General features: G+C 40.4%; 2 protein-coding genes across 2 annotated transcripts; both read right to left on the bottom strand.

The window, feature by feature from the left end:
• Positions 1-5,091: 5,091 nt before the first annotated feature.
• On the bottom strand, positions 5,092-5,496 carry LOC143033465 (uncharacterized). Its single transcript, XM_076198946.1, has 2 exons — positions 5,453-5,496; positions 5,092-5,386 (listed from the first exon to the last, which is right to left on the bottom strand). The coding sequence occupies exons 1-2, from the start codon at positions 5,494-5,496 to the stop codon at positions 5,092-5,094; spliced, it is 339 nt and encodes a 112-aa protein (XP_076055061.1).
• A 645-nt stretch (positions 5,497-6,141) lies between these two features.
• Positions 6,142-9,716, bottom strand: LOC143033459 (uncharacterized). Its single transcript, XM_076198932.1, has 2 exons — positions 9,571-9,716; positions 6,142-6,598 (listed from the first exon to the last, which is right to left on the bottom strand). Exons 1-2 carry the CDS (start codon positions 9,714-9,716, stop codon positions 6,142-6,144), a joined length of 603 nt encoding a protein of 200 aa, XP_076055047.1.
• Positions 9,717-11,200: the final 1,484 nt, after the last annotated feature.

The following is an 11,200-nucleotide window of genomic DNA, read 5'->3' as shown; positions in this document are numbered from 1 at the left end:
ACCCAACTTGGTCACAAGTAATCCTCCACCTAGAAATGGGAGCCACCCTACAAACCCCTCCCCCTGTACCCCTTTGAGAATTACATCACATCTAAAGGATGGAATTCTTAAAAGAGGCACCACTACTCCAACCCAAGCAGTAATCCCAAACACATTGATTCCAAGAATCCTCCTAATGGTACACAATAGCCCCATTGCAGGCCACCCAGGCAAAGAAAAATGCCTTGCAAAAACTAGACGGGCGTAATACTGGCCCAAGATGGCCACCGACATCAACCGTCACATCGAAGACTGCATTGCATATAACCAGCTTCGTGGACCAGACCCGAACCCACTTCAAATTGGAGAGGTACCCATTCCATCAAAACCATGGGATACTATGGGCATTGATCTTTTAAAAATATCCCCAAGCCGCCAAGGTTCCCAATACATCCTTACCGCAGTAGATTAATTTTCAAAGTATACGATACTAATACCCCTACAAAACAAATCGGCGGAAACGGTAGCCCAAGCCTTAGTCGACCATGTGTTCTCTAAGTATAAATCCTTTCGGATAACGGATCTGAGTTCAAGAACAAAGTCCTCCAAAACATAGCCAAATTATAAAACATCAACATGCTATACGCCACAACGTTCCACCCACAAGGAAACGGACTAGTAGAGAGAACAAATAGAAAAAATCCTCTAATTCCTCCGCCCACTGAAAGAATGCCTTTGTGAGACATGGGAATATTAGTTCCCACAAATACAAGCCAGCATAAATGGCTCTATAAACTCAGCAACGAAGAACTCCCCTACTTTGTACTCTTCGGCCAACCTCTCCGTATGCCTTATGACATAGTGGAAAAACCCTTCCCCCTTTATACCATAGAAGACTACGCAAAAAGCGTAGAACTTCCCATGCACTTGATCCATAAAGAAGTCAAAAAGAACTTAAAACAAGAAAAACAAAAAACAAAAAACAAACAACATAAATACTCTCGATCCTTGTCTCATACCCCAGGTGATGTTGTCATGCTTAAACATCACAACAGATCTAACAAACTTAAACCAAAGTTCTTCGGCCCCCTGGTAGTAGCAGAAACGGTAATCAATAATAACTACCACCGTATTGACCCGTAAGATGACACCCTCATCAGAGCACATGGAAAAAAAAAGTTAAAACCAATCAAATCAAAACTCGACGTAAACTCCATCCTAGACAGACATGGTGTCCTACCAAACCAACCTCCACCCACAACCGCGAATCCTCAACCCCCCCACCTTTCACATGACACTACGCTCCAAGCGCTAACTCGCTACACCAATCAAGATTCTCCCCCCTTAGAGGGCAGGACGTCATGCTCATCTGAGTGGGAAGTGATCACGATCCCTATCCATCAAACCTTTCCCCAACTATATAATCTCTCTTTACATCTTCCAGGATCGTGTTCACCTACCAGAATCATATCCAAATCATACTCATAACAAGATATATAAAAAAAAAAAAAAATCCAGAGATAAGATACCTAACCACACTCCCCAACTTCCAGGATGCTCCTACCTCTCATCCTCGTATGCCTCGTCGCAGCCCTTTCCGGCATTAACCAACCGAGGATGAATCCAGGAGCAATAGTCGCTCCTCCAGGCCAGGTAATGGTCATTAGAGACACAATCACAGTAAAAATGGAGTTCAACATCGCGAAAATACACTCAGATCTAGAGTCAATACGTAAACTTACGAGTACAATGTCAGATCACTTCCATACCACCTTCAAACACTCTTCCAACTCTCCACAATTGAACGGAGTGACATGACATCAACTCAGAACTCAGAACTCCACCATGCCTCCTTCAGACATAAAAGAGGACTCATGAACTTCATGGGCTCCCTTTCTAAGTTCCTATTTGGCATTGCCACTGAAGATGACATAACCAATGTTCACCTCATTATAGTCAAAATGGCCTCCAAACTTAATAAGATGGGAAAGCTTGTTCTACTAAACTCTCAAAACTCACAACACGAATATCCCTTTACTCAGTTTAACCATCTCCACGAACTAGAAATGTTCATATACTACATAGAACAAATAAACGACTTAAGCGACCACATAGATATAGTCAGACATTACTACCATATACTTATACTCGACATCGTCGACGCAGCCGCCAAGGACACCTCAAACTTCCTCCCGAAAGGCAAACTAAAAACTACACTCTCCATCGCCTTAAAAAACCCCTACCCAAAAAGCATCTTCCCTTCCGAACAATTAGACCTATATTACCTTCTCATTGAAACAACGCTAGGCACAAATGCAATGTACGCACACATCCCCCTCGACCCACAAAAAAAAAAAAAAAAAATCATAGGTTGGAATATAATCCCATTCCCATACACCTACAAAAACTCAACTATCACTCTCGATGTAGAACCTACAACAGTTATGAAATCTGAGGACGGCCAATGGTACTCATACACCTCCTCTTCCGAAATTGCCATATGCAAATCAGCTGTCTCTAAGTTCCATGTTTGCCCGGCCTACCTTTTCAGTTTCTACCGCACTACAGAACTAACCTGTATGAATCAAATTATTATAACATTGAATTCCAGCAACCTAGACAGCTACACATACATAAAAGTCGACCCCAACAAAAGCCTTCACGTACACATTAATACAGAATACTTCCTATTCTTCCCACGAGCCACACTCGTTTCAGTAATCTGTAAAAAAAAAAAAAAAAAAACTCATCCTTACAGAAACAAATATGTGGACCTGTCTCAATTCCCAACTCATGCAAACTCTTCTTTGAAGACACAAGATTTCACCCCAACCACCACCACAACATCCTTCGATACAACCTCACCTCCGTCCTCGATCCCATCGAACCCCTTCCAATACCCCTAACACCCCCCAAAAATCTTCCCCTTTCCTTAAACCCGCAGGATTATGTAGCCTTGCTAAACACCACCCAAGCAAATATAATAGGCACACTGCAATTCTCCACCCCCACACTCCCATCAGTCCCTATATCCCTCAGTTATTTCGCCCTCCTAGTCCTGCTCCTACTCATTTGTACATTAGTACATGTTTGTGCATTAAAACGCACTGGCTAGAAGATTTGAACCTCATATATATACTGCAGTATCATATCTTAACCATAGAATTATACTCCATATGTAACCTTATGAGAATAACTCACCAAAGGATGTTAGAACCCTCCATACATTTGACCTTATTACCACTTCAAAAATCCGACTTTCAGAAAAGAATCATAAACCAGAAAACTTCTTCTGAATATCTTAACTAAAGGTAAGAACCCCTTTAGACCTTGATGACACCAAAGTGCAACTCACAGAAACGACCCCTTTTTCACCAATGACAATAGGCAAAATACAATCACAGAACTGACCCAATATATATATATATATAAAAACTCCCAGAAAAGGTAGAAGTGAAAATAGTTGAAACCGAGTGTATAATGAATTACATACATACATATACCAAGGCTTTTTCCCCCTTACAAGTGAGGTAGCCAAAAAGGAAAAAGCATAAAATCATTCCCACCCATTCCATCCCTGAATACACTCCACACCCCTCCACCCTCCTTCTTATCTTAGCACCTCCTGGATGACGGGTCATCCCTGCACCTTTTCCATTTCCCTGGGTCAGAAGCAGTGTCGCAAGACACAGCACATCCACAGCAAGGCCGCTTCATTAAATCGGCGACCCAACCTTCTCCGTCTCCCCATGCATAAAGGAGAAGACGGGGAGAAATCCCCGCGGGCTTCGTCAAATTTTGCTCACACATACTACCTCACCCCCCATCCCCCCGCCCATTCCACCTCATGCTTCACAACATCATCCATATACAACCATTCTCCATTCACCCCTGTCTTCTGTCCTCTCCCGTCCTTCCTCAACAGACATTCCCCTCTTCCACCAAAGCTCCCCTCACCCCATCCATCCATCTCATCCTAGGACGTCCCCTCATGTTCATTCCCTATACATCTCCCTTCCATATCTCTTTTACTAGTCCTTCTTCACTCATTCTTTCCATGTGTCCAAACCATCCTAATACTCTTTCATCAACCCTATCTCCCAGCTCCCTTACCACCCCTGTTCTCCTCCTCACCTCCTCATTTCTCACTCTATCCAACCTAGTAACCCCTAGTAGAAAAAAAAAAAACGGAGTGGTTAATCCAGTCTATTAACTAACACCCTTTGATGAGCAATGAGTATGCCATGATACCTATTAAAACACACCCAACAAAGAATGACAATTTAACACCACTTCAGCACCTACTAAGGTTCAAAACAGATATCGCGTCAAACTCTTTATATATATATATATATATATATATATATACATATATATATATACACACACACACACACACACACACATATATATATATATATACATATATGTATACACACACACACATATATATATACATATATATATATATATATATATATATATATACATATATGCATGTATGTATGAAAATTTAACAACCCCCTCGCCGCTCTTTATACCAGGTGACAAGAGTCACCTCTCGCAGGGAGGGAGGAATTATCTAACCATAATCCCAATATTACAACACCTATGGAAAACTACACCGCAATATGCATACGAACATACATACACACACACCATTAATCTCTTCCTTCACGTGATCAAACCGTGAAATACATCTGATTCCTTAGAACACCTTTTACTCATACGCAATATATTACGCAATTTAGACTAATAACCATAATTGATAAATAACCAGAAATAACTATACAACCTTATAATGACAACCATTGTAAAACAAAATAATATCCAAAACGTGTATCACCAAAATGAAATGTAAACTGTTTATAACCTGAAAACTGTCCAAAATGCTGATATCAGCTTTTTCAGATGCATTCCACCAACAGAGAGAAGAGCTGTCAGTCATTAGGTGGAAAGCAGACCGGGAAGTTCTGCTGGTGTGATTTAGACTAATAGACTTTTTCAAGAGGTCTTGTGGTCTTTGATTTATCCACCTAAAGAAAAATTTACAGTAGCACTTATTTTCATATCCTTTGCTTGTAATTCTGTATCCCATCTCTAAAGTGAATATTAAAGATCGCCTGGTGACCGGGCTATAAGAGCGATAGTTTCTGCATATGCCACTGTGGCTAGATTTTCATGTTCGTCTTGCGCTAAACTCATCACCACATCTTTGAATATAACTAAGAAAAGTGGGGATAGGCCGCTTCCTTGCTTGACGCCGCTCTTGACCTCAAACCATTCTCCCTCTCCTACTACTGTCCGCACTACATTATAAGCCTGATTGTATAGGCTCTTCACTGCTCTTATGAGTTTTGGTGGGATTCCATAAACAGGATATTCGAGCGTTCTCCATAGTTTTTGCCTTGGGATGCAGTCAAAGGCTTTTTACAGATCCAAGAATGCCTGATATTGGTGTTGGTTCTATTACCATGACTTTTCAATAATCATGTGTAATGTAAATATGGGATCCATGGTGCTTCTGGCTGGTCGGAAGTCCGACTGGCTCTCACTCAGTTGGTGTTTCAAAAGTCCTTACAGTCTACTCTCCAAAATTATTTCATAGATCTTGCAAACATGAGGTAGTAAGGATATTTCCCTGTATTTCTTGCAGTCGTGCAGGTCACTTTTTTATGGATTGGGCAGATAATGGGCCTCTCCCTATCATCGGGAACTTCACTCTCTCAGGCAAGATTGAAGATGTCAGTCATCCGTGCCTTCAATTGTTCTCTTTTTTTGAAAAGTTGATCTGGGAGGTTATCTATACCTGGCGATTTGTTATTCTTCATCCTTTTCATTGCTCTCTCAACTTCCTCGAAAGATATTGGTTCCTCTTCCTGTTTCTGTTCGCACTCAATATTGTAGTTCTCACCTTCTATTTCATTTTCATCATCATACCACCACTGTACATTAAGCAGTTGAGAGAATATTCTCCCCATCTTTCTCTAACTTTGTACGAGTCTGTCAAGAATTTTCCATGTTGATCCTTGATTGATGATATATTCAGTTTTGTATCCTTTCTATAGCTCTTGCCTAATAAATATATCAATTTCCTGTCGTTGCTGAAGTCATTTCCCAGATCTTCAGCAAGTCGTATCATGCTTCTTGCTTGGCAATCCTTTATATTTGCTCCGCTTTGTTTCTCGCAGCCACATAGATGTTTCTCGTTGCTTCTGATCGGCATTTCATCCATTGCCTGTATGTCTTTTTCTTGTCTCTAACTGCATTCTTTACTTCCTCGTTCCACCAGATGGTTAATTTCTTTTTTGTCACTCCAGTTTGCGAGTTCCCTAGAGTGTTTTCAGCAATGCCGTTGATTTTCAATTCGGACCAGGCTTGGTGTATATCTGTCAATGCTATGGTTTGTAGACCTTCTACGACAAGCATTTGGAATCCGTCTATGGCGTTTTGTTCTATAAATTCCTCTACTTTAATTCGGTTGCGTATCGCTCTCTGCATCTTCTTTGGTCGTAGGCCGGATAGCTTGCATATGACTAAACGATGGTCGAAGTCAAGGGAAGCGGATGGAATGCTTTTAACGTCTCTTACCGTTCTTTTGTCTCGCACTAAAACAGGTCTATTATAGATTTATCAGTATAGTCATTTGCGACACTGTTCCATCTATACAAGGTCCATTTGTGAGAGCGTTGGTGACTAAAGAAAGTATTCATTACCGAAAGATGATTTCTTGTGCAGAAATCAATTATTCTCTCGCCCTCTACGTTTTTTTTTCTCCAATACCATATGCACCAATGATATTCTCCACTCCTGTCCTATCTGTGCCGATATGACCATTTAAATCGCCTATGACTATCATATGATCACATGTAGGGAGTCCATCAGTTGTATTCTGCAGAAGCTCTAAGAATTCCTTTTTTTTTTTTTTTTTCATTTGATCTACCCTGCTACGGTGCATAGATATATAGATAAACAATTACATAGATATATGATAGACTTGTAGATAGATGAATGATAAGGTATATAGATAAATTTATAGAATGATATACAGATATATAGATAGATGGATAAATAGGTAGATATATAGAGAGATTAGATATAATCAACAGGTAGATAGATAAATAAAAAGGTAGATAGGTAAGTAGATAGATAGACAGATTGAAAGATTTATTGATAGATAAATATACAAAGAGATAGATAGATGGATTGGTCGGTAAATTGATAGATGAATAGATAAATAGATTGAAAAAAGATATGTAGATAGAATGAGAGATAGATAGATAGATAGATAGATAGATAGATAGATAGATAGATAGATAGATAGATAGATAGATAGATAGATAGATAGATAGATAGATAGATAGATAGATAGATAGATAGATAAATAGATAGATAGATAGATAGATAGATAGATAGATAGATAGATAGATAGATAGATAGATAGATAGATAGATAGATAGATAGATAGATAGATAGATAGATAGATAGATAGATAGATAGATAGAGCAGATAGATGGATATATTGACTGTCAGATAGACAGATATGGAGAGAAGGCGTGAGAGATAGATTGACAGATAAATAGATAAGGAGAAAGAGAGAGAAGGAGAGAGAAAGCCTATATTGAGTCATACATTACAATCTCTGGTTTGACATATCGTCATTCCAGTGATACCCCGTGATTCTCCGAATTGTTTAGGTACCAGAAACATCGAAACGCCTATTCAAGTCAGCATTCAATGCTCATGTCATCTTGCCTTCGGCAAGAATTCTTTAGGTGTCCCCTCCGTCTCCTCTATCGAGGGTTGTCTCATTAGGGAAACGTGTCACTTGCCCAAATAGCTGGAGTTGACGTTAACAAATTATGCTGGTAACTGGTCTAGGCTGAGTCTCAAAGTACAGTCTCTGGTTTGATGCGAAGTTATTCTAGCGATGCCCATGATTCTTTGAAGACAGTACCAAAGATATCGAGACGCCCCTTCAAGTCAGCATTTAATGTCTATGTCTCATTCCCACCTTTCCATCCGCAGCCTGCACCCTTACCACGCCCAGTCTCACCCCACCCTTGTCCTCTATCAGTCCTCTCCCTCCTTTGTTCCCAATCACACATCTCCCTCCCTCTAACCCAGATCCTATACCTTCCCCATCAATACTTCAACCCCGGAAGGCAACATATAACACATACAGAACACAATATCAACATATTACAACACAACATTAATGGCATCAAAGAAAAAAACACGAACTAGAACATTTCCTCAAACAGCACAACATGCACGTTGCCATCATACAAGAAACAAAACTAAAACACTCACACAAAACACTCTAATTTCACAACTTCACCACCATTAGACAAGACCGGACCGACGGCAATGGTGGTGGACTTATCATCCTGATCCACAAATCCATCTGTTTTGTGGACACAAGCGCTACAACCAAAATCCTCCTACCTACCACAGCTAACACTGCAGAAATCCAACCTATTCTAATCCGTACAATCAACAAATCAACACCGACAATAGTTAACATATACATCCCCCTAATCATTCCCCACAGTTCCAAACACCTGCAGGCCTCAACTTAATCAACTAGCCACAATCCCTAACCTCATCGTGGGTGGTGACTTCAACGCCAAGTCGTCGGCCTGGTATGTCGACAACCCTGACACATACAGAAAGCTTGATATGTAGACTCAACTTGACTCACTGACCATTATAAACAACATACAAAATGATACACATATCCCACACCAAGCCCTCTACACCCACTCCTCTCCTGATATCACCTTCTGCTCTCCCTGCCTAACCCCTACAACTTCATGGAGAGTGGTCAGATCCAAGGGATCTAACCACCTTTCAATCATCATCACCACCAAAACAAGATGCATCCCAGTTGGCCACAGACACACGTACACCAATTACAAGAGATCAAACTAGGAAGCTTTTACTGAAGAGACAGAACAACATTTTGAGACACTTAACAGTACACCAATCACAACAAAAAATAACACATCCCCAACTTCACACCAGAAATCGAAGGCCTCATCAGACAACGAGATACACTTAAACACAATACTCCCACACTTATCCCCCAAAACATAGCAGACCAAATATATACACTAAACAGTGTGATTACCATTAAAATACACGAACAGAATAACAAAATTGGCAAATTTTTGTCAATACGCTTGATCACAAAACAAACACCAGCAAATTGTACAAAACACTCAACAGTATTACACTATCCAGCAGTAATACAACATTCTCTCATGCAGCAATAACCACAACAACAGATAATTTACTCTCAAACAGACAACAAACAAACACACTTTTAAACCATTTTGAAAAGACAAGCCACTCTCACCTCTCACCCTGACGACCGACGCACTATTCGACGTAAGAAAGACTTTCCCACAGACTCAGACTATATACCCTTCATAGACAGTCAAACAAAACACATAATGCATAAACTTAAGCACTCATCCGCCTGTGGCCCTGATAACATAAGTAACATCCACCTAAAACAAATTAGACTACAATGTATATACGCACTCACAAACATTGCAAACTACAGGTATTCACTCAACACTATACCCGACATCTGGAAGCATGGGGAAATAATCACCACCCCAAAACCCAATAAAGACCCAACAATTCCAACATCGCACCGCCCAATCACACTTCTCTGCACCACCTCTAAACTCATTGAACGCCTCATACTTCAACTCATCACACCACATATTCCCCTTCTTGAATCACAACACGGTTTTAGGCCACTGCACTCCACAAACACTCTTCTGATAAACCTCACACAAAGAAATTCAGATGGTATTAATTCAGATAGGCCCCATCATAGAACAGTTCTCATAACATTAGACATTGGTACAGTTTTTGATGTTATTCCCCGCCACAATCTAACAAAATATATAATACAGACATGCACAATAACACCAAAAGATGGCTGGCCAATTACCTGGTAGGCAGGAATGCTTATGTGTCATATAATGGCCAACCATCACACACCAGAAACATTAAGAATGGAGTACCACAGGGCTCAGTTCTATCCCCTACACTCTTTAAACATATACATGTATGGTATACCCACACAAGACACCTCAGAAATACAAATCTCTTCCTGCGCAAGCGACATAACAATCACCTGTGCATATTATAGCACACACAAAGCTGCAGAAACAAAACAGCCATACCTTGATACACTCAACGCATGGTTCATTACAAACAGACTCAAAGTAGTCCCAACCAAATCTACAGAAACACCTCTCACCAACTGGACAAAAGAACACAAATACATATCTCGTCTCTATATAAAAATGACTCTAATATACCCCCCCACACACACACACTCACACACTGAAAATTCTTGGTGTAATATATGATACATCCATGTCATTCAAATAACACGCGTCAAACATGAAAAAATAAATGCACACCTAGACTTAACACACTTAAATCAATCACTGGAACAACATTTGGATAAAGCAAAGAAACTAATACTGCAATATACAGTCAATGCATATGCTCAGTGATGAATTATTTGAGTCCTGCATGGGCACCTAATCTCAGTGAGACACACCTCAACACCTTTAAGAGCATACAAAACAACGCTCTAAAAACAATTACAGGCTGCACAAATACAACGCCTACAGACCCTCTACACTATGAAACAAAAGTCCTCAAAGTCAAGGATCATTTTGACATGAGAGGCACACAAACACTTGCTGCAGCCTCCACAAACATAGCACACCCGCTACACTACATAGCAGAACACCCAGACACTAAGAAACATAAGAAAATAACACCCAAGTATCTATATCACACACAAATACTATCTTCTCTTCCTCCAAAACCACCAAATACCAGCCTCCGGAAACATATTCATAATCATATCACTCACTGCTCCATTAACACACAAAAATATAACACATTGCTGCCTGCCAGATGTCCATCACTCTGAACCCTCTCTCCCACGCAAGGACAGAGTCCACCTGCCAGAATGCGGTGCGGCAACCACCCAGCCCATCTAAGCTACCAGAATAGACTGGATGACCGAATTGAGGACAACTGCCCAGGATGTAACACTTCACCCCATTCTATTCAACACATAATGGAAGACTGCATTATACACAATCACGCACGCAAACAACACAACATACGCTCTATAAAGGATTTGTGGGAAAACCCCGTTCCGGCCGTGACATTCCTT

The sequence above is a fragment of the Oratosquilla oratoria genome, chromosome 2 (genome assembly GCF_046742065.1).
Source record: "Oratosquilla oratoria isolate Oo_2021 chromosome 2, ASM4674206v1, whole genome shotgun sequence".
Classification (NCBI taxonomy): Eukaryota; Metazoa; Arthropoda; class Malacostraca; order Stomatopoda; family Squillidae; genus Oratosquilla; species Oratosquilla oratoria.
This window is presented reverse-complemented; position numbering and strand designations above follow the sequence as displayed.

Coding starts and splice junctions, on each gene's coding strand:
- LOC143033465 (XM_076198946.1), bottom strand. CDS start 5,496: ATGGATCCCATATTTACATTACACATGATTATTGAAAAGTCATG. Junction 5,387..5,452: donor ATGATTATTGAAAAGTCATG/GTAATAGAACCA, acceptor CTGCATCCCAAG/GCAAAAACTATGGAGAACGC.
- LOC143033459 (XM_076198932.1), bottom strand. CDS start 9,716: ATGTGGTGTGATGAGTTGAAGTATGAGGCGTTCAATGAGTTTAGAGGT. Junction 6,599..9,570: donor CCCATGCTTCCAGATGTCGG/GTATAGTGTTGA, acceptor AATCTATAATAG/ACCTGTTTTAGTGCGAGACA.